Consider the following 26,855-nt stretch of genomic DNA (forward strand, 5'->3'; position numbering starts at 1 on the left):
GTTTTGTTCTCACTCACATGCTTCCTAGAAAATTTTTCAGGTGATCATCCAACATAAAATTGTTCCAAGCAAAGCACGTTTAACTTTGGAGTTTCTATGATTGAGCCACCGAAAAGAAAGGTGCACCTGAAGGAACTGTGAAGTTCCATAGTGGAAGTGGGGATCGACCCAAATTTTATTTTCACAGAACAAAAATTTTACCGAATATACAATTATGCATTAGTGAAGAATTACAGCATGCATCTTAAAAAATAGAGAGAGAGAGAGGAAGGGTTGGAAGAAATGCGTACCCTTGAAGAAACCAATTTCTTCACGAAATCCGTCCTCGAACAATCACGATCCAAAAAGGTCACCACCACAAATGAGACATTCGTATTCTCTTTTGGGATGAGAATTTCTCAGGAGCGTGTGGGCTCTTAGATTTTAGAAGAGGGAGAGAGTTTGAGAGAGAGAGAAGCATTTTGTTGTAGGGACTCTTCTGAGTGTATTGGAGAGAAAATTCTAAGATCTTCTGTGAAGAAGATAAAGATCACCCAAAAAACAAAGCCACCCCCACACCCACGTCTGATGAGAGAAAATTAAGGGGAGTGAATTATAACTCTCTCCCTTTAATTTTTAAATTTAAAATTAAATAAATAAATAGATATATATATATAAATAACATATGTTATATCAAATATAACACATAACCTATAGTTTATATTGTATCAAATACAATATAACTTATAGTTTTATTTCTCTCATACTTGCATGGTATTTAATATAAATCGCATTTATAATAAATTTAATTATGTGAATCTTATTCATATAATTAATATTTGAATCATATTCAAATATTTATTTCCTCTCGATTAAACTGAATATTATAATGTATCAAATACATTATATTATTTATATCAGATATAATTAATTTTAATTAATTATATCATATATAATTAATTCCCTCAATTAATTTGAACAATTCAAATTAATAAAAAATTATATCTCAATAATCTTGGTTGAGCTACAGAGGACCTTATGGATCTGTAGATTGAAGCTCCAATGGTACTTGAATAATTAATTAAACTTCTTTAATTAAATTATTCAACATCCATTAACTGCCGGTCACTCCACTAAAGATCGATAGTTGCACTCTTCGCACTACAGATATATTTATGTGTCCATTGGATATAACCAATCAATAACGTGACGACCCTTCACAAATTGCTCGTAAGTACAGTTGGGCCAAAATTACCGTTTTTATCCCTGTAGTTACATCTAAATCCTTAAGTACTAATGATCCCTCTAATGAACAAGAAGTCAAAGTCCAACTATGACCAAACCCCTCTCGGGCCAAAAGAGGGTGTGGCGCCTCATTGTTTAAGCCCGGAATCAGCCCTTAAGGGAGTAATTTATTTACTTACCTAGACATTAGGGAAGGAGTAAATTTCGTCTTGTGTAGCTGTGTTTCCAGCTCCTCAATCAGACGAATCTCCAAAATGGCTTATTGAGTCAGCGATCTGGCCACTCTCAACCATACAAATCAAAGGACCACCTTCATAAACAGGAGTTCACAACTCACTCAGGATTCAGGTCATGTCACCTATGGTCATCCTAGTGAAATGTAAGTCTCTATTATGAATGGTGTTATATAATGAGACTAGTCATTTCGCAGTCTGATCTTATACAAACCCATTTGTATAGAATACCCCCGCTCACATGTCTCTATGTGAATGATCAAGATCAGATCATTTGTAGCACGTTATAACAATTATAACATCTAAAACGGGTTGTAGTCGTAGTGTCACTAGGATAGCAGGATAAGGTACCCAACCTTATTCATCTACTATAGACCATTTAGGTTATCACTTAAACATGATCCACCTGTATGTCTCTACATACATGTTTAAGCTACAGAAGATAATCTTAGATGTTAGTTTATTGGTTTGTGGGTTAATGCTACTAAATGTCAAATAAAATATCTCATATTTTATTTAATAAATAATATATTTATACATTACAATTATAAACTACAAGACCCACGAGATTTAGGGCATCAACCCCAAAAGCACCTTGTTGGTCTAGGTAGCCACTTTCAACTCTTTTAAGTCTTTCTTAATCATACTTTCATATCCTCAATATCACTCTCACTCGAATATGATTTTGGTTCATTCATGTAGTCTCGTGAACTCGAGATTTATATCTTTCTTCCTTAATACTCTCCCCTTTTTAGCTTACTTTATGGTTGAGGTCAAAGTGGAAATATTTCAAGGGTATTTTCATCACAGAACAATTTGATTGTTTTATTAAAAATCATATTTAACATTTTTTTTCTCAAATTCTAATTCGTCTAGCATTTTTTGAGTTTTACTATTTAAAATTAGACATTTTTTTGTTGGCCTAAAAATGATCTTTATTGGAGTTTTAGGGGAAAAAATTTATTTAAGAACTAGTTTGGTTGATTTTTGAAATTTACTTATATTTTCAGACGTTTTTAAAAATAGAAAATTGAAAATCTGAATTAGTTAGGTATCGTTGGGTAACAAACAACCCTTTCAACACTAAATTATTTTGCTTTGTTATCTACAAATTTGACCGTGTTTTTTTTTAAAACCAAGCCAAATTTTGAAAACTAAAAGAAATAGTTTTTAAAAACTTTTTTTTTATTTTTGAAATTTGGCTAAAAATTCAACTTTTTTACTTAAGAAAGATGAAAACCATTGTAAGAATTTAGGAGAAAATATACTTAATTTTAAAAAACAAAAAAAATAGGTCTCGTTTGGTAACCGTTTGGTTTTATGTTTTTGTTTTTTAAAAATAAGCTTATAGATACTATTTCTACCTTCAAATTTCTTCATTTGTTATTTACTTTTTACCAATTGTTTAAAAAACCAAGCCAAAATTTGAAAACTAAAAAAAAAAAACAACTTTTAAAAACTTGTTTTGTTTTTGGATTTGGCTAAGAATCCAACTATTATTGTATTTAAGAAAGTTGCAAGTAATTGTAAGAAATGGGGAGGAAATTTGCTTAATTTTAAAAAACAAAAAACAAAAAAACGAAATTGTTACCAACGGAGCCTAGTTTACCAAATAGACCTTAACAAGTTTGAAAGTTTAAAAATCAAAATATAGAATCTTTTTAAGATCAAGAAAAGAATCAAAATAGGATTTAAAAACCAATTTCAAATACAAAATATTTATGATTATTTTAGATACTCATTTGGAATAGACTATAATTAAAATATTCGTCGATATATCATTTATTTCATTAGTATTTGAGATCTTATCCTCGTTGATATATCCATATATCGGAGAGTTCGACATGATATTAAGGATTAATCAATATCTTCGATATAATTTAGTAATACTCATAAAACATTAAAAAAAATCAACAATTAATGTCGATATAAAGATGTACTCTAATCATAAAATCTATAACAATATCTTATCTATGTATTAGTAAAATTAAAATTATAATAATAACAATAATATATGTTGATGCTAAAATTAAAATAATCAACATCTACATGACAATAACAATAAAAGTCACACTCACAAGGGTAGTTAATAAATTTCGAATACTAAGAAAATAGTCTAATCTCTCACAGAAAACCCTCTAACAAAAAGTTATAATGAAAATGAAACTTTTAAGAAATAATTAACAATGAGAATCGTGACAAATAGAAAGTTATGAAATTCAAACGTTGGATTTATGGTAAAAAGAATTGAGGATGAAAATTGATTTGATGAGAAAAGGGAAATTATTTGAAATTAAAAAGTTTGATTGGTCATTGGGTTAAGGTTCAAAGAATGAATACAGGAGATTCAATGGTAAAATATGGAAAGAGAAAAATACTATAAAATGAGGAGAAGAAAATTTTTTTAAGTTGCCCCATTCCACATGTTTTGTACCATATGCCATTTGTCGAATAGAATTTTGCTTCTTAATCTTCTTTAGCCAAAACTTCTTCATTTGAGATTCGATTTAAGTGATTCAAAAATGAGTGAAAAATGTTTCTTTATACTCTACTATCTAAAAACTTCAATGCACCAAAATCATCTGTAAATTAAAAATTTTATCATTAAAATTTATGTTATGATTAAAGTTCATAAAACATCATCAAAATACGTCGGACACAACACTACATGAATTCAGTATTTTCATAAAAGATTGAGTTAGGTCTAGTTACCTCAACTCGTGGGTTTCCGCCTAGGATCAAGATTAGATAGAACCATAAATTCCTTTTTAAAAAAAAAAAAAAAGAAAAGATGACAAATTTTTCATTATGGAAATAGTACAAAAAATTATGGGATCTTTGATTTTGAAATTTCATCTCCCATACATTATCACAAATAAATTTTGAAAGAAAAAAGAGAGAAGAATTTTTTTCAAAAAAAAAAAAAGGAAAAGGTAGCTGGATTCCAAATCCCAAGAAGAAAGCAACAATGATATCAACTTCACATGGCAATGTCTTGATCCAAAGGGAATGTGTCATCATAAAACAAAACAAAACAAAACCAATTTTAAAAATCTTGCTTGTAAGTTTCCAAGAAACACTCCATACAATTAGGTCCTTATTGAATATATCATTTCACTTCTTCAACTAACACTCTTGTCTTCTCATTTTTGGTTTTACTTGTCTATTAACAATTATCATCTATTCAATGAACCTTCATCATTTTATATGGAAACTTAATTAATTATGTTGGACTAAATGTTTAAGGGATAACTTAGAATTTAAATCCTATTTTGGTTATTTCTATTTTACTCCAAAAATTTGTTTTAGTTTTTATGAAATTAGAAATTCAATAAAAAAAAATTATGATAATTTATTTAAAATGGATCGAGATCACATTCGAATCAAAAGGATTTATTGGATATGAAAGTGAAGGGAATGAATACTCCATCTCTCAATGGAAGCATTGGATCTATTTGATTTTATTTTAATTAAAAGGGTTAAGCACTTGTATGCCTCAAAAGAGATTGTTGGCAGGTTTTATCTCCTTGCCCTCCAATTCCACGAGGCCGAATCTCCTTACCACGAGGTTTTCTTTGCTATGACTCTGACAAGAACCAAGATTTGTAGAAGCCTCTTTGAAAGATAGGAGATTTTGAGAGAATTTGACAGAGAACCATTCTCTATGAATTAGGAAAATTATGTTGAGAACTCTTTCTTTGTAGTATTCTGATCAACATGGATCTTCGTTCACCTTGTAAAGGTCCTATTTTATAATGACCTAAATTAGGCAACCTTAATTATAATATGTTTATATTTTAGGGGCGATTGAAAATATAGTAATCGGATCCAAAGTATTAGCAGATATAACATAATGTAAAAGAAGTTGCATATATAACAAAATTTTAGATTAAGCTCTCAGAGTCAGTGATAGAATACATCGCTAAATGAGTCTATCACTTAAAAGATTCTATTAGCCATAAGGTCTATAAATGATAGCTTTTGCTATATCAGCAATTGTTTAAAAATATTATTATACACTTCATTATTGACTCCAAGAGTGTTGCCCATTGCAATCACCTTATATTTTAATATCTTATATTAAAATAAATATATTAAATTATTTGAATCAAATTCAAATATTTTATTTCTACTAATATATTTATAATCCAATCATGAACCAAGTTCCTTTTGGGCCAACAAGAAGGTGGGGCTACATTTGTTCAAGTGTCAAAATAAATACTTAAGAGAGCTACTCATCCACTTACCTTATATGGAAGTGAGTGAATTTGATCATGTGAAATTACGTTCCAAGCTCTATATTTGATTGATTTTTATGCAAAAAAGACAAAACAGAATTGGATTTCAGTCTCCAAAATAATAGCTTATTGAATCTACTATTTGAGTAATTCTCACTCATGCAAATCAAATGACGATCTCTCACAGGCAGAAATTCATAACTCATTCAAGATACAGATTAAATCACATATGATCATTTTGAGAAACATTAATCTCTTCAACTAATAGATTTATAAAGAGATACTAAATATTTTGCGGTCCAATCTTATACAAACTCGTTATATAGGATACTTCAACTCACATGTCTTCTTATGAATAATTTGAATTAAATCAGTTGTAACAATTCCAAAGTGAGTCATATCCATAGTGTCACGATAATAAGACACCCAACCTTATCCATATACCATAGACTTTCTAGGTTATTTCTTAAACATGATTTGTCCGTATGTCAACAACATATTGTTCAAGATTACATTTAATAATCTTAGATTTTTACTATAATGGATAATTTAATATTGCATGTAAATAATTACATTAATAACAAATTAATTATAATGTTTTATGGCACTATTTTTAGTAGAAAGTATAGTCAAGAAAGATTTAAAAGAATTGATACCTGATACCTATATCAACAAAGAGCACTTTCCTTCTTTAGTAGCTCAATCATAAAAACTCCAAAGTCAATGGTGCTATGAGCTTGGAGCAATTTTATATTGGGTGACCTCTTGAAAATTTTCCTAGGAAGCATATGAGTAAGGACAAAGCATGATGATATAACCCGTGTTGGTCTGTGAGGATAGTCTTCACTCTTAGAAATAGTTCAATACAAATAAGAATGATATTGCCAGGATACAGAAAATGTTGGATTCATTAGGTGTTGAATCTAAATTTTAAATCCTAGGCTTGGGACCTCTATTTTGGTCATTCTTAATATTATTTACCAAACATTATAATCTACTTTTTCACATTAAAAGTTGAAATTTACAAAGCACTACTTTACTTCATTCGACGGTTGACTATTTTTCTAAAAACATAGTTGTTAGTAATTATTTTAAAAGTTACAACAATCATAAATTAAACCTTAAATATCTTTCAATGTAAATATTAGAAACTTGAATGAAACTACTAAAAGTTGAAACTAAAAACAAAATATTTGAAAGCTTGGGACCAATACACTTTGAAACCAATATTTAGAGTTTAACAATATCATTCCATATCATTAATCTAATTTATTAAGAATTTTCCCGTGTGTAAAACAGATTTAGTTATGATAAAAGTTTTTTTTTTCAAAAAAAGTCAATTCAAACATAACTTAATAGATAAATGAAAATCATTAAAATAAAAAACAAAGGATGAAATTACAAATTTAGTCCTTACAATTTGAGGGTTGTATTTAATATGTATGTGAATTCTAAACATGTCCAATAAATTTTATAAGCATTCATTCTTATGTCGAAAAGGCTTTTAAATTGAAAATCCATTATAAATCCTTAAACTTTTGAATTCTATGTCTCATAGATAACTGATTTCGTTCTGTAAATATATCAAACATCAAGAACTTATTAGTTATACAATTAAAAGTTATGAAACTAACCGTTATGCACTTTCTTAAATAAAATTTAAAACCTATATGAAATCACTATGAAAGTTTAATGAATAAATTAATCAAATAGAGTAATGTAGGAGAATTTGATGTCTATTTTATCTTTAAAATATTTGAGTTTATCATTATCTTGGATGATTGCAAATATTATCCATGTAGAGTTCCCAATTTGATATATATAAAATTGGTCTTTCATTTCATAAGTTAAAGATATGAGGGAGAAATCAATGGTTCAATTCAAATCAATAATAATTAACAAAAAAAGAAAAAAAAAAAAGAAAAAAGAAAAAAGGTGAACACAAAATGTGAGTCCCTTTCAAGTTTGACTATGAAGAGCATATTGAATCACACAAGTGTCCACAATTCATTTCTTTTGACAAGCACTTCAATGGCAAGTGCTTTAATATCTTGCACATTACAATGATGGTGAAAGTACTTGTCATTAGTTGATTTGTATAGTCCAGTATACAGATATTACTCCAATTATCTTGCTACCAACCATTTCTCTACTTACAAAAAATATTCAAAAGAAACAATTGATCATGTCAACTAAGAGTGGCTTATCGAGCCCATCAAGGAATATTTAACCGGCACGGTTCCACCATCAAATTCCTCAAAACTACTTATATATTTTTCAGTGTGATTAGCATAACTCAAGCTATGGAGTCCTTTGAGCTTCCCATCTCCTACTTCGAATGAGATTAAGAATCGATTGAAATGTGATCGTGGCCATCGAGTTGTTGCTCGGAATGATTCACCGGATTGCTTTTGGGAGATGGTTCTTGTAAGACGCCTTCTGGTGTAGCATCTTCTTCATTGCCATCATAATCAGATGCCGAGCTAGCATCAATATACTTTTCCGAACAGTCGATTTGCAAGCATTCAACTTCACTGTTTTGAGTTTCTGAATCCTGGCTCCTACTTGTCAAAGTCAAATCTTCCTTCTTCACAACATTGAACACGATACCGTTTGGTATTCTTTCAGGCTGCAAAAAGTCCCCTTCAGTTAAAAGAATGCTGGAAGAAACTCGATTGCTAAGCTCCCGGGCGTCAAATTCTGGGCTCTCTGAACTCCGCTCAGACATGGTTCGGGGACTCTGTGAATTTTGACTACCACCAATAGTCTGAAGCACATTGGAATTAGCTACCAAACCTCTGTTGAAGTCATCAAGATCCAAATTCTGAACAAAGTCTATGAACTTATTAGCTGATGCTGTCCTCATTAATGGCCCACCAGATCTTGTCCAAGTATTCAAATCAATATTTTCCGATTCGCTATCACTGCCATCAAACATACCACGGTGAGTTCGCAACAATCTACCAGAGGATCCTGCACCCGTTGATCCACCAACACCTTGATGGTGTGTCGAAGTAATATCAGCAAGGTATTCTTCTTCAAGTGAACCAGTTGAGTTTTCTCGTGCGATGCAGTTCCAGGAGGGAATTCTTCTTGAAGCACTGAACTTGACTGGGATCACAGGGCCATATGAGGCGGCGGCGGCAGCAGCAGCAGCCGCCCTTTCAGCACTCCTTTTCAACCTCCGCATATGGTTGAGAATTGCAACACATTCATCTAGAGCAAGCTCAATGCCACAATTGGCTTTTATTGCCGACAGCTTCTCCCAGGTGCACCTCCTACCTTGGTTGGCCGACTTCTGAAGATCCAAATGCGTAGGATTTTGTATAATTTTTGAATACTGTAACAAGAAAAGGTTCCTCAGCAATGATACATATTTTCTGTTCAAACTCGGCTATGCTAGTAATTATTTGTTCTAAAATTGTACCATTTGACCAATCTAATAAATCAAAATTTCTAGTGTCTTCTAACATGAAAATACCTGAGCAAGAGTCGCGGGCATGACAACGGTGACATCTCCTTCCCAATCTTGAGCAAAAAGCTTCGCGATTCCTCCTAATGGAAAGCCAAGTTCCAAAATCTGGTTGCATCTATGCTTTACCTCCATTTCAGCAAGATGAGCAAGCTACATGACCAGACATGTCAAGAAAACTTCAACCATGAGAAATGAAAATAATAGAACAGACAAATGGTACATATAAAACAAACGCCAGGACTATGAAAGTGATCTTATATAGAGCACAGACAATTCTAAAATGGCAAAGTGCCTATGCTTCTTAGCTTATCTATCTATAAAACTGATGAATGGTGAGAGGAGAGATATGAACAGATTGGTTGATTGAAATGTCCATAGCAGGCAATGAAAAGATAAGTAGCCAATGTGTTCTGATATATATTGAAAATTTGGTTCTGGATACTTATGAAAGGGGGAAAAAGACTAAAGATATCTTCAACTAAATGTCCAAGCAGCTCATGAGAATCAGAAAACAAACAAACAATTCCTTTTCCAACAGTTACTATGTAGTTTTTTTTTTTTTTTTACCCAAGAAGAAAATAAATAACTAGCACACTTGTTTTGGACATACAACATAGGGAAACACGGAATAAGAAGCAAAGTAGTCAGAAAAAATACAAAACAAGATTCAGAGTATAGGTTGGCATACCTTGGCAGCAAAATTTCCACCACAAGCCCTGATGAATTCTTTCATTCGCAATAATGGTGCAATATGAGGATTCGCCTGACTGACAATAAAATGGTTAACATTGAACAATTCTTTCAATTGAATCATTGGTAAATCAATCTCCAAGCTTCCATCTCTCCAACGACGTGCAGATGTGCCTGGGCCTTCCTCAGGAGCCAAATTAAATGGCGGATGATAGGGAACAATCTCTCCACTTCTGTTCTTGGCCATTAATTCTTGTGCCTCAAAGAGGCCAGGGAATGCACAAGATGCTGTCACAGCACTCCATATCACAACATGAGGTGATGTTAAGTAGTTAAGACATCTAGGCGGTTCGTGCTTCCTGGGGGAGCAAACCGTTATCCCAAGAATTCTACCTGTCATGTCATAAGCTTCCTGGAAAGTTAGGTTGCTGGTGAGCTGCCTTAACATCATTTGTAATTGCCGAATCTCGTGAACAGCACCTTGTATCATTACCCTCCTTACCACAGTAAAAATACCACCCATCTGGTCAAAAAACTGTAACGAATGCCACGAATCCTCAAAAAAGCTTTGTAGCTCAGGCCAGGACCTAGTTGCAACAACAGCACACATGATGGATCCCACACTGGAACCAGCAATTATTCTAGGCAAAAGTTTATGCTCTACTAGTGTTTTGACCACTCCTGTATGAAAAGCTCCAAGTGAAGCACCTCCACTTAAGAGCAGGGCAGTCCTTCCGAACGCGTGCCTCGTTTCATGCATGAATGAAAGCTTCTCTTCTAATAACAATTCCTCTGAATCCGAGTCACAAACCAATCTCAACTGCGTTGAAACCTCATTTATATACTCCTTTATGAGTTTGGGAATTTGAAGCCTACCCTTGTGTAATTCAGGGTTGCACATATTGCCAAGATTTCGGAAAAGATCAGCTCTCATCCAAAATATTATATCTCTAAGAGATCCCTCCTGGCGACGGTGGCGAAGCTCTTGAAGTTTGTTCCTCACCAACTCTTCGTCATAAAGGTTCGACTCGTTCATTTTTGGAGTCTCTTTATCAAGCATTTTAGCAGCATGAGCCCATTCCTCATAGGTCAAAGCAGATCTCATCATATTTCTCCAAAATTTCCTACGGTAAGCCAATTCGGCCCTCTCTTTGACATTAGTGTACCGTTTCAACAAAAAAGCAATAATTGTCACCATTGCCAATATCCCTTGTGGATTTCTAGGATGTATCCATGATAATATGGGTGCAACAAGAGCTTTAAATCTATATATGATATTTAACAAGACACGAAATAGTTGATGCCTCAATTGCAACACTGATTTGCAAAATAGAATCCTAAAAGCAACTGTTCGACCTATAATGGTCGAAGGCCCAATAGAAAAGGAACCAACACTGGCCTCATTACTAATTTCCATAATTCTTAAAAGGATCTGCAACCAATCTGTCACAATCTAATAGAATCTACACAGTTCTCTGAAGATATAAGAGTGACACAAAGAATGAAATGTGTTACAAAAATGGCACAACAAGTCAACTTACAAGGATGTGTTTCTACAAACTTCAATGCAATAGCTATGATCAATGGGAACAAAAACTGATCCACAGATGAATTAAGAATGAAGGAATCAAGTAAAATTGCTTCAAATTCAACAGAACACTCAATTCTTCAGCTCTTCAAAATAAATTAACAGGAGAAATAGAAAAAAAATGATCACCAGAAGAGGAGAAGAACAATGTAAATGTCAAAAGTAAACCTGAATCTGATCTTGTACAACAACAATGTGATCCTTAAATCCAAAGGAAACCCATTAAGAAACCCAAAGTTAACTCTTCAAAACGCACAAGCAACACGAATATATCGATCAATCAACCTCCAAAGACGAAACCCACCAACCAATCTTCGAAAACCTAGAAACTAAATCCCCAAATCAGAAAACCCGTTGCGCCAAACGAACAAACCTCAACCAATCAAACAACCAACACAAAAACCAAGAACAGGACCGGCAATAGAATCAGCAAAACAAAAAGAACTCGCTGATGGAAAGGAGAAGGCAAATAAATAAATGAAGAAGAGGAAGCAGAAAATAGAGGAAAACCCAAGTCGAATTGGGAAAAGAAAATGTGAAAGTAAGGGTCCAAATAGAAAGAGGGTTTATTGGGAAACGTGAAGAAGATAACGATAATGATAAATGGTGACAATACAATACAATAGAATATAATAGAATATCGGGGGAAGTCCGAATCAGCAATTTGACGGTTGAAGAAGATTCGACACCGCAGGCAAGAAGATGATGATGATGATGATGATGATGATGATGAAGGAAAAGGATTGTTTTGGAAAATTTGGCTAAGTCATCTCTGAATTTGGAGATTTCCATATAAACAAACTTCTCAATGGTTTGTTGAGAAGAAACGAAGCTATGGCGTTGGGTTTCCCAAAAAGATTTGAATTTCCCCATTGTTCTTTTTTCCCTTAAAAGTTAAAAAAAAATGTGCCGTAACATATTAGGAAATTGTATAAAGATAACATAAAACTTAGGTGTAGTCGAATTAGCTTGATTACTCTCTAATAAAATTATGTTACGTATCACTTTTATTTATTTTTTTAAAAAAACTAAAATACAATTTTTTTTTTTTTAATAAAATATCCAAACTAACGTTTTGATTTTCTTGGTGGAATTTGAACAAAGACTGTCAGAATATTATTCAATCTTCCCCAAATCTTGCATAATCTTTTCTAAATTTTATGTTTGCCAATCTTCTTCAAATTTTTTATCTCTAATCCAAATTTTAAATTCAATTTCTAATTTCCATCGAAACCCAAGAATTTGAAAAAGATTATATACATAATTATAATAATTAGTCTCGATCTTGATTTGTCTAAGATTATAAAAAAGAATCTCAAAAAATTAATGGTTTGGACGTGTTATTAAAAGAAGAAAAATATTTGTTTTAGTCTCGATATCAATCTTGATCGCTACCAGAACAATTGACCAAAAAACATATGCTATTTATGAAAAGTGAAAATTTATGAGTGATGTTTTTAACAATTACTTGAGGGTTATGTTGTTAATTTTCGTTATAATGAACTTTTTTTGTTTTACAAATTATTTTAATGAATTTTATCATTATTACATTATGATGATTTAGTATAGTATGGTGATATGTAAAGCAAGTGATCTAATTAATATAATATTGTTGTGGAGAGTCAACAATTAAATCATCAATAATTAATTTAATTATTGTGATACATAAAAATTATAGAATTAGTATTAGAGATGGATCATACACTATACGTAGGGGTGTTCATGGGTTGAATTAGGTTAGGTTAAAAGACTTTTTAGACTCAACCCAATTGTTCCGGTTGTAAATTTCTTCAATCCAAATAATTCTTATTAAAAAATGAACCCAACCCAACTCAAATGGTTGGATTGGTTCAGATTAGTTGTATTGGTTCAGATTAATTGGATCATTTGTTTAAAATTTTGTTCTAAAAGGAAGCACAGCGTAAATATGTAAAAATCTTATTTAATTATTTTCATATATTGAATTAAGATTAACCACTCAATTTCAATTTATATAGTGAAAATTTTCTTTTTAGGGTACAAAGAAACTACTTTTAAAAATTGGCGAAGAATAAATTATTAAAAAAATATTATAATTAAATAAAATTAAAATCAATATATGTATAAATAATTGTATTATATGTAATAAAAAAATATTTTAAAATTAATAATAAATTCAGATTGGTTCGAGTTGGTTTATGTTATACTAGGTGAACCCATGAACCAACCCAACCCATAAAATTTTTTATTTATTTGAATCCAACCCAACCAGTTGATAACCCAATACAAATCGCACGGATTAGATTGGATTGATCGATTTTTTCAGGTCATCGAATTTTTTGAACACCTCTACCACAATATAATAATATATAAATTGCAATGGTAATAGTTTTCCAATTTACCATGTTTTTAATTGAAGGATTGATCCCACATGCACAATTTATATCATAAATCGTAATGCGCATGTGGCCTCGACATTGATGAGGAACATATTTTGTTTATGTTTGACTATTTATTATTATTATTATTTTAATTAATTTATATTCATTTAATTATTTTAGTAATCAAATAAAATAATTAAATTAATTTTAATTAATATTTAATGTAATTAAATAATTATTTAATTTTAGTTCCCATACGTAAATATTGGTAAAACTTTTTCTCGTGTTTAATTAAAGGGTGAATACTCCACTATTTAGAGTTTAAAGTTTTGTTACTCCATTGTGATTCCCAAGTATGATTGGATTATTATTTTTTAATAATAAATATAAAGATAAGCACATTTGAACTTCTTATCTTAAAAAAAAAGAATTATATATGATAATTATTATTGAATTATGTTTACTTTGGCTCAATAGATCAAATTATATCATTGAATAGGTATGTTACAATTTTACTAGAGCAATTAATGTCATAAAATAGTACGATGGGTCCATCCAAATAATGTTATAATAAGACATGTGACGTTATTTAATTAGTCAATTCTTTATTTCTATAAATTTAATTTGGTTGACTATCAATTTTAAAGATATAATTTTATAGGCTAGGTAGAGGAATAACTAATTTTTAAGAGTCCAACTTGAAAATGGCTACAACAATAAAATATTATGAATATGCCTAAAGTTGTACCATCTAGATTTAGACTGAAATTGTCCCAAATATAGATTCAAATTAAATTCAGATTAAGGGTATGTTTGAAATATTTTTTTTAAGTCATTTCAAAAATAAATCATTTAAAAAAAATCAAGTATTTGATAACTATTCAAAATAGATTTTAAAAAGGTAAATTTATAAAATAAAGTTAGTTTAAGATAAACACTTAAAACTAACTTTAAAAAAAATGAATTTTAAATATTTAATAGTTAATATCTCCCAAATTTCTCACTAATAAAGAATATAGAATTATCTTTTGTTATTTCCCTTTTCTATTATTTAGTTTATCACTACTTTTTATATTTTATTTTTTTGTTATTGCTTTGTGGACCATCTTTGCTCAATATATTTTATTCTTTTGTTATTGATGGTATAGAGCTTTATCCTCAATGGAGTATTTTCATACTTTATACTCTTTGTACACGGTATCAGAACTTAGGCTCTATTTTTTCTTTTCTATTTAATGGCATCAAGTTTTGGTATCTTATAGCAAAACGAAAATGAAGACCTTACTCAATATGTACTTCTTTCTACTTCTGTTGTCACGCTGATTGTACCTTAGAGAAATATACCCAATCCACTTAATCTTCCCTTACTTCACTAGTTCTTCATCCACATGGGTCTGTTTAGGATACCCTTTATCGAGGTTATTAGCCTATACCAACGCTTTTGTCTACACAACCTATTCTCCCTCCTTTTACTCAGTATCCTGGTTTTCAATACACACGACCTCCCCTCCTCAGTGTATCAAGCAAATTTTACTCAACAAGCTATTGACATCAAATACTTATTCCACCTCAACTTCAATTTATGCCTCAGCCGCAATCTACTTTTTCAACAAGTATGACTCAGTCGCTTACTATTAAACTCTCTGATACGAATTACTTACTTTGGAAAAACCAGTTGCTTAATCTGATCATGGGACACGATCTTGAGTTGTTTATCAATAGTAGCTTCCCTCCTCCTCGTTTTATTGATCCTCAACAAACACAACCTAATCCCTATTTTCTTGTGTAGCAACGCCATAATCACACTATTATGAGTTGGTTTTATTCCTTTCTCAACAAAGATAAAATGGATGAGATTATCAGGTTCGACAATGCTCAAAATATACAGGAAACTTTACATACAGTGTATGAGTCTTCTTCCACTGCGTGATTATGGGTTTGCATTCTTAACTGCAGAAGATAAGGAAAAATGACTTGTTTGTTACTCAGTACCTTGGTCATCTTTCAATACCAGTATCCGGAGTAAGAACTGGTAGTATACAACCTAAAATCTAGGACCATATTATGTTAACAATTCGTATTTCGTTCATTCTATCGGTATGCTCCCACGTACCTGTAATTGGGATCCGTTTGCTAGAACTAAAGGGTCTTTTTGTGGAAACCTTCCAATTGGTGAATCATTGTCTTATCATGACCACTTGGGCTACATTCTTGAAGGTCTTGGAAATGAGTACAATCCCTTCATTACTTCTATACAAAATCGAACGAATCATTCTTCTATTACTGATGTCTGCAACCTTCTTCTTGCGTATGAAGCTCGATTAGAGAAACAAACAGTTGTTGATCAGGTTAATATGGTACAAGCTAATTTAGTTTCATTTACTTTGGCTTAGAATGCCAAGAAGTTCCAAACCTCACAACCGGATAATTTTTCTAATCCTCCTCGGTTTTCTGCCCCTCCACCTAATTATCCTTCTGCTCCATCAAATTCCAGCTTTAATACTAAAATGAATATGATCATGCCTTCTCTGTCTACTCTTATCAATTCTCCCACTGGTATATTTCCTCTTCCATTCTATTGGAATTAAAGATAGCTTGATTTTAATTGTCCTCAATGTCATATTTGTACAAAATTTGGCCATACGGTCTTAGCATGCTATAATAGACAAAATCTAGTGTTTCAAACACCTCAAGCACAAACTTTGCAATCCAATCCTCAAGCCCATTTTATCCAATTATCTCCTTGTTCTCCCACGGCTCATCCTCAAACTTACTCTGACTCTACCTCTGGTTACTCATCCTGATGATGGGTGATTTATGAATTCTAGCGCCATCCATCATATGGCACCCGATCTCAACAATCTGACCGATCCTTCTTCCTACAATAGTAGTTAACAAACCATTGTTGGAAATGGTAAGTGTCTTTCTATCTCGTTTTAGATCTAAAGTCCTATATTTTAATGTCTCATCTAAACTTGTTTTAAACTTTGTTCTTCATCCCCCAAATTTATCACATAATTTGATTAGCATTGCTCGATTATGTTATGATAATCATGCATTTGTTTAATTTTTTCACGATACATTTCTTGCCAAGGATCTTCGAACCAAGAGCATTCTCCTCTGGGGCAATCTTGAAGATGATCTTTACAAGCTCAATTTTCCTTCTGCTAAGTTGGACATTCACCTTTCTCATAGCCAACCGAGTGCTTTCCTCTCTACATTTCATGATGTTTTCTTGTGGCATCAACACTAAGGGCATCTATCAAATAATGTTGTTAAACTTGTTCTATCTCGATGTAATCTTCGGTTTAGGAACAAAACTTTGACAAATTTTATAACTCATGTCAAATGGCCAAGAGCCATCATCTACTTTTTGTTTCCTTCACTTCAAATGTGTCCTCCATGTTTGAATTTGTTTATTCTGATTTTTGGGGTCCTTCCCCCATTGTTGCACTCAATGAAAAAGCTAAATCAATTTGAAAGATAAAGACCCCGTTTGGTAACTATTTGGTTTATTGTTTTTATTTTTGAAAATTAAACATATTTCATCCACATTTTTTTACCATGATTTGCATCTTTCTTAATCACAATGGTTAAATTCTTAGCCAAATTTCAAAAACAAAAATAACTTTTTAAAGTTAAATTCTCAAATTTTGGTTTGGTTTTTTAAATCATCAGTGAAGAGTATATAACAAAGGAAGAAATTTAGAAGTAGGAGTAGTGTCCATAGATTTAATTTAAAAAAATAAAAAAAAAAAACAAAATAGTTACTAAATAGACCTAAATTTTAATTTTTATGTCTTAGTTTTTTTTTCCTTTCGGAAAAAAAATTATGTCTTAGCTTTATTTAAAAATAAAACCTATATTTAAATTCAATACTTCACCCAATTTTTAGGATTTGTTTAGCGTTGAAAATTTTGAAGAATATCGTGGCTTATAGGACCCACATATCCTAGCTTTTAGTTTCTTTTTCCCCTTTTTAGTTTTATATGACTTATTTTGTTAACCTACCATAAATGGATCATTTCCCCTTTTTTAGACAATTTGATCTTTTTCTACGGCAAATAATAATAATAATAATAATAATAATAATAAAATAAAAATAAAAATAACACACGTAATCTATGTTCATGTTAGTGGATGAAGTTATATAATCAAATAGTCATGTTGCAATCTTACTTGACCAATTCATGTCATGATACAATACAATTGGACTAATTCAAATAGTATTTTGGTTTCCTAAAAAATAATAACAATAATAATATAAGTATTTGAGGTATAGGTTTAAAATATTGATGTCGACGGAAATATCAAAGTCTTAATTTTAGGTAAATGTCGACAAAAACATTGATAAAATATCAATGTTGATAGATATTACTGGAAGAAATTATAAAAACAAAAAATAAATAAATTAGTTAATAAACATTTTAAGATTTTTAAATAACTTAACGTTTATATTATTTATATTATATTTAAACTAGTGACATTTTTCTACGATATAACGAAAACATTGGTTCACACCTCATGTCAATGTCGAACCCACAAAAATATGAAAATATTGACATATCAACGAAAATTTGAGACTATGATTCTTTTGTAATACTCATTAAAAAAATCATAATAAAATACAAGAAAATTTTTACATATGGTTAAAAAATAAAAACACTTCTAGTTCTTAACTTTTAATCACTTAACTTTGAATTGTAACGATTTAATTTTTGTACTATTTCAAATTTATAATAATTTAGTTCTTAAACTTTAACATGTAACAATTTAGTCCTCATACCTTCAAATTCGTAACAATTTAATCTCCATCATGAAAAATCTTATCAAACTTAATTGCTAATTTTTATCATGAAACAACTTAATCTTTACTGTTTATAAACAAACTTGACTCTTAATTGGCATATTAATCCCTATGTGTAAAAGTTTTAATTAAATTTTAATAGTACTTTTCATAAAAGGGATTAAACCGTTACAAATTGAAAAATATATATAGATTAAATTGAAAGACTAAATTTTTATAAATTATAGTATAATGATTAAATTGTTATTTTATAAAAGTTTAGGAATTAAAAATAATAAAATAGTAATAAGTCCACGTGAGCGAATGCAATGGATAAAGGGATCATTCGTAGAAACCTAAAATTTGAATGACATCAGAATTTGTTGCTTGTACGAATGCAAACGACGTCGTTTTCTGGTCGTTTTCCCCACATAGTAAATACTTGATCATCTTCTTTTGCTTTTCTTTCTCAATGAAGCAATAAATGCTAGTCCCATTTTCAACCATTATTCAAATCAAACATCTAACTTCGAGCTTTTAAGTCTTTCAAGAATTTTAGCTACTACTTTTAAGTTCAAATTTTTAATTTTCTTTAACAATGTAATAGGAGAATCAAACCTTTGACCTCGAGATCTATAGTACAAATTTTATGTTACTTGAGCTATGTTCATATTGGCTTAAGCTTTAAACCTATTAGCATATAAAATTGAGAGTGAAGAAAATGGGCTGACTAGATAAATAGCAAATTTCTAGGTTTTGTTTGAAAAAAAATAGCAAAAAATTTTCAAAATTGTGAAAATGACAAAATCAAATTAAATAAAAAAATAATGATAAATTGTCAAAACCGCCATCACTTACAAATAAATACCTAACGTTCATAAGTTGAAGCAAAAAACTTCAAATACACTATAACTGAACAATTACCATGGTAACCAATATAGCCTACCAAAAGTCCAATCAACACCTACCTGATATGAATACTACAATTCTCTAACCATTCATAGAAAATAAAAAATAATTAAAACCAAAACTATCAANTTGAAGCAAAAAACTTCAAATACACTATAACTGAACAATTACCATGGTAACCAATATAGCCTACCAAAAGTCCAATCAACACCTACCTGATATGATTACTACAATTCTCTAAACATTAGAAAATAAAAAATAATTAAAACCAAAAAAAAAAAAAAAAAAAAAAAAAAAAAAAAAACTAGGGATTTGAAAAACCTCTTATCTTCCTTCAGTTTTCCTCTAAAAAATATTAGGGATTTGAGGATTTCTTCATGCAACCACAACGCTGAAGGAAATCAGATTCACGATTCCCATGAGCAGTGGAAGAACGATAATTCCAAATCACAATCATAAATGAACATAACATTTACAATCGACTTCAAACAAATGGTTATGCAAATCATACAGAAATTACAGCATGAAAATTTTAAATGCATAAAGAGATCAAATTCTACGCACAATGGCAGAAGCGTCTCCACACTCTGTTGCGCACGAACGCTCGAACAACAGCAGCCACGAACGCTCAATCTACACGACCGCAACACAGCAACGAACATTTCGCGCTCGTCCTCAACAATCTCCTCGGTCACGAGCTCCTCTGCAACACTAACGGCCTCCACAGCACCACGAAAGGCCTCCAGAAAACCTCGATGGTGTCGAGATGAGTATGACACCACCAATAAGGCTACCTTGGTATTCTCTGTGTGAGAATCTAGAGGGTGGGCTCTGTTCGGACTTGGTCTGAGGCAGACGAACGAAGGAAACACCGATCGCGTACACAACTGGGCAAGAGGGAGATGACGGAGACCTATTGTATAGGTCGATGCCCAATAGTTTAGATAAAACTAAGCGATCGTCTAGCAAAAGCAATCCGATCGTTTAGCTCATCGTTTAGCTCGGTCTGTCGCCTACAGACTCTACACGATCGTTTACCTTGGGCCAGCGATTGTATAGCAAAACTATGTGATCGTTTAGTAAATACTGCACGATCGTTTAGCTCTACTATGCACGATCGTTCAGCTCGCTCAATCGTCGTTTAGTAAATTTGAATTTACTTGACGACTTCGTGAGTTTTTTTTTTTTCGGGGAGAGAAAACTCAAAACTTTTTCAATCTTTTGTAAAAAAAAAATTTTTGAAAATGAGAAAAACATTTTCCTTTTAAACACACGATTACCATGATCCAATAACCACCCACTACTTTGGTTATTTAAAAGAAAAAGAATTAATTATCCAATAATTAATATTATTATAAACATAAATGATATCCAATTTATCATACAAAATTTTGTTATAATAACGAATCACAAAGGAAATTATGGTTAAAATCTCATAAGTTTACATCATGATTACTTTGTATGTGCAATTGTAAAATAATTAAATCTCATAACTCCATATTATTATCACACTTTATGTGTAACTATATGTTAGTTAACTGCACAACTATAATAATATGATAAGTGCTAAAATTGATTTAAAAATTGAAGAATATTTTAACGATTTGAAAAAAAAAAGAAATATCACTTCGTAAAAAAATGGTAATTCAAAAATATGAGAAATATACAACTAATTTATTAAGAATATATATATAATTATGAAAATCGTTAAAATAATACTTTAAGGATATGAGAAATATACAACTAATTTATTAAGAATATATGTATAAAATTATGGAAAAATAATTCAAAGATTTGGATAAAATTGAATAGGTAAAAAGTAAAAAAAAATCATTCAAACATTTGAATAAATTTGAAATTTGATTAGATAAAATAAAATTTAATAATATATGGATATTTAAAGTATTAATATAGTAGAAAAATTTGGATATTTAATTCATGTTAGATTAATTTGAAAAATGGTTAAACAAAATTTAAATTAATAATAAAATATGAAGATTATGTTAACTAGATAGGCAAAATCAGGAGGGCGATTGTTCTGGAGGAAAATCAGCAATTACACGATATACATAACTAACTCGACCTTGTGTTTTATTCTACAATTACCTTATATTTGTAGTTTCATCAATAACAACTACAAACCAGACAAGGGCAAATCAAGAATTTAAAAATTTATAGCCATGTGCATGTCATGTGAGTTGCAAATCTTATTCCTCGGCGATTATGTCATTTTTCAAAACGAAACCTTAAATTTTGCCATACACTCCAATTTCCCCCCAAAAAAAAATCAATTTTGACCCAATTACTTATATCAACCAACTACGCATACGCATAGCATATGATGCAACTTATGCAACATTCTAACCAAGTTAATGGCTTTCTAATTACTTTTCTTCCTTCTTTTCTTTTTCCTTTCTAATCTATCCCTCTTTGAATTGATAAATTTCCATCATGGAAGTAAATAGAAAAGAGTAAAGAAACAAAGACATACCAGGTTAGTAGAGTTAAAAAAAAAAAAAAAAAAAAAAAAAAATTACAAGTGGCCTAACCATACTAAGAAGTTTCTTCAAAATAGCTTAAAAGAGTGGGGGATTATGTTCTTCATCCATATTGTTAAGGAGAGTGCTAATTTCCCCAATTAAACAATAATTCTAAAGCTTTCAGGACTCTACTTTTCTTTTCAAGACTTGAGAGAAAATAAATTACCTATTAACCTTTACTAGGAAGTTAAATCTTCCCACTACTTCGGAGAAAGATCTTGACTACGCTTAGCAGCAGCGACGACAGCATTCATAAACATACCACGGAGTCCTCCCTTCTCTAGTTCATGTATACCAGCAATGGTAGTCCCACCAGGTGATGTAACATCATCCTTGAGCTGCCCTGGATGCTTTCCAGTTTTAGTGACCATGGAGGCTGCACCTAACACCTGTAAACAAATTCTGAACCATTTAATTTCCATTGGTAAATTTGAAGCAGAGTATGAGATTTCAATTCGTCCAAAACCAAATAACTATGCTTAACATGTTTGAGAACTCCCTATATATTAGTAATTAGCTAGGGAGTTTGTTAAACTTGATTATAAATCGAGGGGGAGAGTAAGGGATAACAGAAGTAATATTTTGGTGAATGAACTGGAGTTTGAGAGAGATTTGAATTACTTGGATATCTTGTGAGTTTTCTCATCACTTGCATTTCATTATTGATTGTGTTTTGGTTCCTACGAAGTTCATTGTATAGGGAAATCAATTAGGAAATGAATAGTGATTGATTTTCAGGGAAGAGAAAGGTCAATAGATTAACAACAATCATTCCACAAAATGTGATAACTTTTAGCATCCTCGTGTTCTATATGGCATCTATCAGATAATACAAGAATAAATATGCGAGCATTATATATCATAGAAGGGTCAGTTTCTTCATTTATTTACTTGTATATGGACAGCATCTTCGATAGAAAGTTTACTTTTTAACTTTTTGTCCTTGACATGAAAAGGCAAGTTCGATCTTTTCTTTATTTCAAGTTTGATCGTTTTTCGGATTATAAAATCACATTGTAAAATAAAATGCTAAGATATAGCAGTATATATCCATTTACGGACTCCAACAATATCGATACTTGTTTCTTTTCTTTTCTTTTTTTCAAAAAGAAAGAGTCTATGATCTTTCATTATTCACTGTGGTCATGGAAGCAAGGGTATTTCTAATTTACTTAGTACAGCCTAGTTATTATGGTACACAACATTAATTACTTTAAACATAGGTACACCCGATGAATTTGACTCACAGTTTGAGAAGCTAGACCCATTGCAAGTTCTCGTGGTAGACCTGCAGCAACGCCTCCGTCTGCCAAAGCTTCAATTGCTAGGAATATGTATGCTGGCCCACTTCCACTGCATAATTCCATTTACATATAATATAATAGTATCTATTAGCTGGAGAATGCCGATGAAAACCAAAAATTGGAAGTAAATCTTATTGAAATACGCATTAGAAAGAAAATTACAAAGGGTTGCCAACCGCCTGAGAGGCTTATTTCTTTCTCAAGACTATAAAACATATGCTAGTCTCTAAACCCTTTATTTATGAACAGTTCTCAAACAAACTCCCAAACTAATAATTGATATGTCCGTAATATTCTAATAGTATTCTAATAAATAAATATTCTAATAATATCCTAACATTTCATCTCGTATCCCCAACAAAAGCAAGCTCCAAAATCATTAGGAAGTGCAATACAGAAAGAAGAAAATTTGTAAAACTGTGAGACTCAGGTCTTACAATATATTACATACCTCAGACCAGTGATTGCATCAAAAAATTTCTCATCAGCTTCCCATATCTTACCCACAGATCCAAATAATTTAGCTACTAGTTGTCCATCCTCCTTTATTGCACCTTCTCCCAAGCTCATGACTAGTCAAACAGAAGCAGAACTTCTCATTGGTCAGAACATGAGTACAAAAAAATAGTGAAAACTGTAGAGTAAAACATTAAAGCCTCGTTTGGTAACATTTTATTTTATTTTTTTGTTTTTGAAAATTAAACCTATGGACTCTACTCCTACCTCCAAATTTCTTCCTTTATTATCTACTTTTCACCAATGGTTTAAAAAACTAAGCTAAATTTTGAGAACTAAGAGAAGTTGTTTTGAAAAAGTTGTTTTTATTTTTGGAATTTGGCTAAGAATTCAACCATTGTAGTTAAGAAAGATGCAAATTATTATAAGAAATGTAAATGAAATAGACTTAATTTTCAAAAACAAAAATAAAAAACCAAATGGTTACCAAACAGAACCTAAGTATTTTTCGTTCTTCTCCATGCCATGCACTGAGCAAGACGAATTAAAAATCTCAATATGGGTCATCCAGATCATGTAATGTAGTACTGAAGTTGGTTAATATATTTTCTGAGCTTGGCTTGGCTTGGCTTGTTGGATGAAGCTTCCAAGCAAACCAGACTATCAATCAGAAAGTCAAACAAAATTCACCACAAACATGAAGAAGCTGCAGTCTCTAGATTAAAGATACCAAATGAAGAAACCTTCGTCCTCAAATTATTTTCTTATCTTTTTATTTAGAGTTTCCAGATGCCTGTATCTCTTTTCTTATATAACTTGTAATGGTAGATTCATTAACTATAGCATTTCAAGAAGATTCAGCAAATGTAAATCAAAACCTGCACCCTGATTGACCAATTAATTGGATCCCTCACTTCCCATTGCAGTTTTGACTGTTAGATCATTAATATAATTAAATACCAGAAAAATCAATTTTATCCTCTCTAAAAAGTAACACCGATTTCAGCATTCTAGAAACAGATACGAGCAAGGGTAATGACATTAAATTTAAACATAAGAGGAGAAGATAATACCTGATGCAGCCTCACCAACCGCCGCGGGAGTATTTGGCATAACTCTAATGAACCGGTTATGACCTGCCCAATCCTAAATGTATAAAGCATTACTCCAAGTGCAATTGTACGTAGAAAGCAAGAATAATATATACAAGTATGTGATTAAATTGAAGCTTTTTAACTAATAAACGAGACCATAAAAGAAAATATTGATTAGAATAAAGTTGAGATAAGTTTGAACTTTTAAGAGTCGAGCATTCATCTATGAACACTTGTAGGAAAAATAGTTTTGGATAACTTTGCTTTTAAATAACAATAATTCTTCGATAAAGACTCTTGCGAAAGAAAGGAAACACTAATTAAGTGCTTCTCCTAAAATCACTTCAAAAGCTTGAAAGGTACTTCTAAAATTTTTAAAACCATTTTTATTATCTAACCAAACACTCTATAAAATCTGAAAAGTGCCATTAAAGGGCTAAAAGCATATCACTTAGAAGTGATGTCAAACTCATCCCAAGTGCTTTTTGTTCAAGTACTTCAAAATGCTTGAGAATGATATGAGAATTATTGAACTTACTTTTAACCATTTAACCAAACACTACAAAAAGTTGGAGAAAATCACATCAAACTTACCCTATACAGCAAAAGAAATCAGTAAAAACTGTTTCATTCCATAAATAAAATTCAGGCAAAATATTCAAACAGAAACCCCAAATTTGATATGAATAGAGAAAGCTATGTGTATCAGAATCCCAGAGGCTGGTGTTTTATCACATAACACCCAACTCAAAAAAAAACAATCTCATCCAGCTGAACATCCAAAAAAACAAGTTAGTAAAGTCAAGAACCTGCAGATCTTTCAGTTTTACCCCAGCAGCAACCGAAACCAAAAGCTTCTTCCCTGAGAGTAGAGGCCTCAACTTCAACACCACATTCTTAACTGCAACAAATATTACCCATCAGTGATGATTTGACATAAAATTGATGAAGAAAACAAACTTCTTAGGTAACAGTCCTTCAAAAGACAAATCACTATAAACCCATATCATTATTTCGAGATACAAATCACCAGAGCTTCTCTCAAAACGTCCAGAGACATTTCTCTACTAATTTTTTAAAACATTTTTCAAGAAAACAATGAGAATATCAAGAAAAATAAAATAAATGAATGAATAAACAAATGGGGGAAAACAGAACAGCAATAAATGAAATGAACAAGAGCCGTACCAACTTGAGGCTTAACAGATAAAATGACCACATCACTTTCTTCAACCACCTGATGAAAAGCAATCAAAAAATGAAAAAAAAAAAAAAAAAAAAGGCAAGGACAATTCTGTTTATGTAAAAGAACAGAGACTAATAAACACAGGATTGAACTTGAAAGATGAATGATAATCATACGTTGTCGTTCTTGGGGAGGACTTGAACACCGAAGGATTCGAAGGCAATGCGGCGACTAGGGTTGGAATGAACAGCCGTGGAGATACGAGAAGGAGGTAAAAGACCAGATTGGACAATTCCTTTGGCTATACTCTCGGCCATTTTTCCAGCTCCGATGAACCCTAATCTATAAGCATCAATTGAAATGGGAAGGACCTCCATTGATTCCGATCGAAAGCTCTTCTCCGGCGACCGGCTGCGCTATCAAAATCCACAGTAACGGCTCAACCGCGACATCCCGTTTTGAAGGAGGAACCAAACTCGCAATTTTGTTTTTTTTTGGATCTTTTTATTTTCTCTTTATTTTTCATATGCTTTTTGCTGTGTATTTTCAGTTAAATTACAATTTAAATTGAATTCATGTGTTCTTTTTTATAATTTAATTGCTTTTTTTTTTAGTTTACTCATTTTTTAAATTAAGAGAATTTCTTCTCTTTTTTTTTTAAAGGGAAAAAAAGCACATTTTTCCTCTTTTAATTTGATAATAGGGATATCTTAGGTCAAATAAATCATTAAATAAAAAAAATCCAATTTCTTTTTTTTTTTTTTACATTCAC

The 26,855-nt window shown here is 31.3% G+C and overlaps 2 protein-coding genes across 3 annotated transcripts; both read right to left on the bottom strand.

The window, feature by feature from the left end:
• Positions 1 to 7,652: 7,652 nt before the first annotated feature.
• Positions 7,653 to 12,299, bottom strand: LOC120073157 (triacylglycerol lipase SDP1). Its single transcript, XM_039025812.1, has 3 exons — positions 9,859 to 12,299; positions 9,177 to 9,320; positions 7,653 to 9,035 (listed from the first exon to the last, which is right to left on the bottom strand). Exons 1-3 carry the CDS (start codon positions 11,275 to 11,277, stop codon positions 8,040 to 8,042), a joined length of 2,559 nt encoding a protein of 852 aa, XP_038881740.1. The 5' UTR covers positions 11,278 to 12,299; the 3' UTR covers positions 7,653 to 8,039.
• Positions 12,300 to 22,005: 9,706 nt separating this feature from the next.
• LOC120072844 (pyrroline-5-carboxylate reductase) lies at positions 22,006 to 26,615 on the bottom strand. Of its 2 annotated transcripts, XM_039025364.1 has the most exons (8): positions 26,260 to 26,615; positions 26,086 to 26,134; positions 25,707 to 25,798; positions 24,877 to 24,949; positions 23,799 to 23,919; positions 23,291 to 23,396; positions 22,665 to 22,723; positions 22,309 to 22,432 (listed from the first exon to the last, which is right to left on the bottom strand). In XM_039025364.1, exons 1-7 carry the CDS (start codon positions 26,458 to 26,460, stop codon positions 22,703 to 22,705), a joined length of 663 nt encoding a protein of 220 aa, XP_038881292.1. In that variant the 5' UTR covers positions 26,461 to 26,615; the 3' UTR covers positions 22,309 to 22,432; positions 22,665 to 22,702. The 2 variants fall into 2 exon arrangements, with proteins under 2 accessions (XP_038881291.1, XP_038881292.1); XM_039025363.1 differs by lacking the exon at positions 22,665 to 22,723 and having other exon boundaries at positions 22,006 to 22,432; positions 26,260 to 26,614.
• Positions 26,616 to 26,855: the final 240 nt, after the last annotated feature.

This window comes from Benincasa hispida, chromosome 3, assembly GCF_009727055.1.
Source record: "Benincasa hispida cultivar B227 chromosome 3, ASM972705v1, whole genome shotgun sequence".
Taxonomy (NCBI): domain Eukaryota; kingdom Viridiplantae; phylum Streptophyta; class Magnoliopsida; order Cucurbitales; family Cucurbitaceae; genus Benincasa; species Benincasa hispida.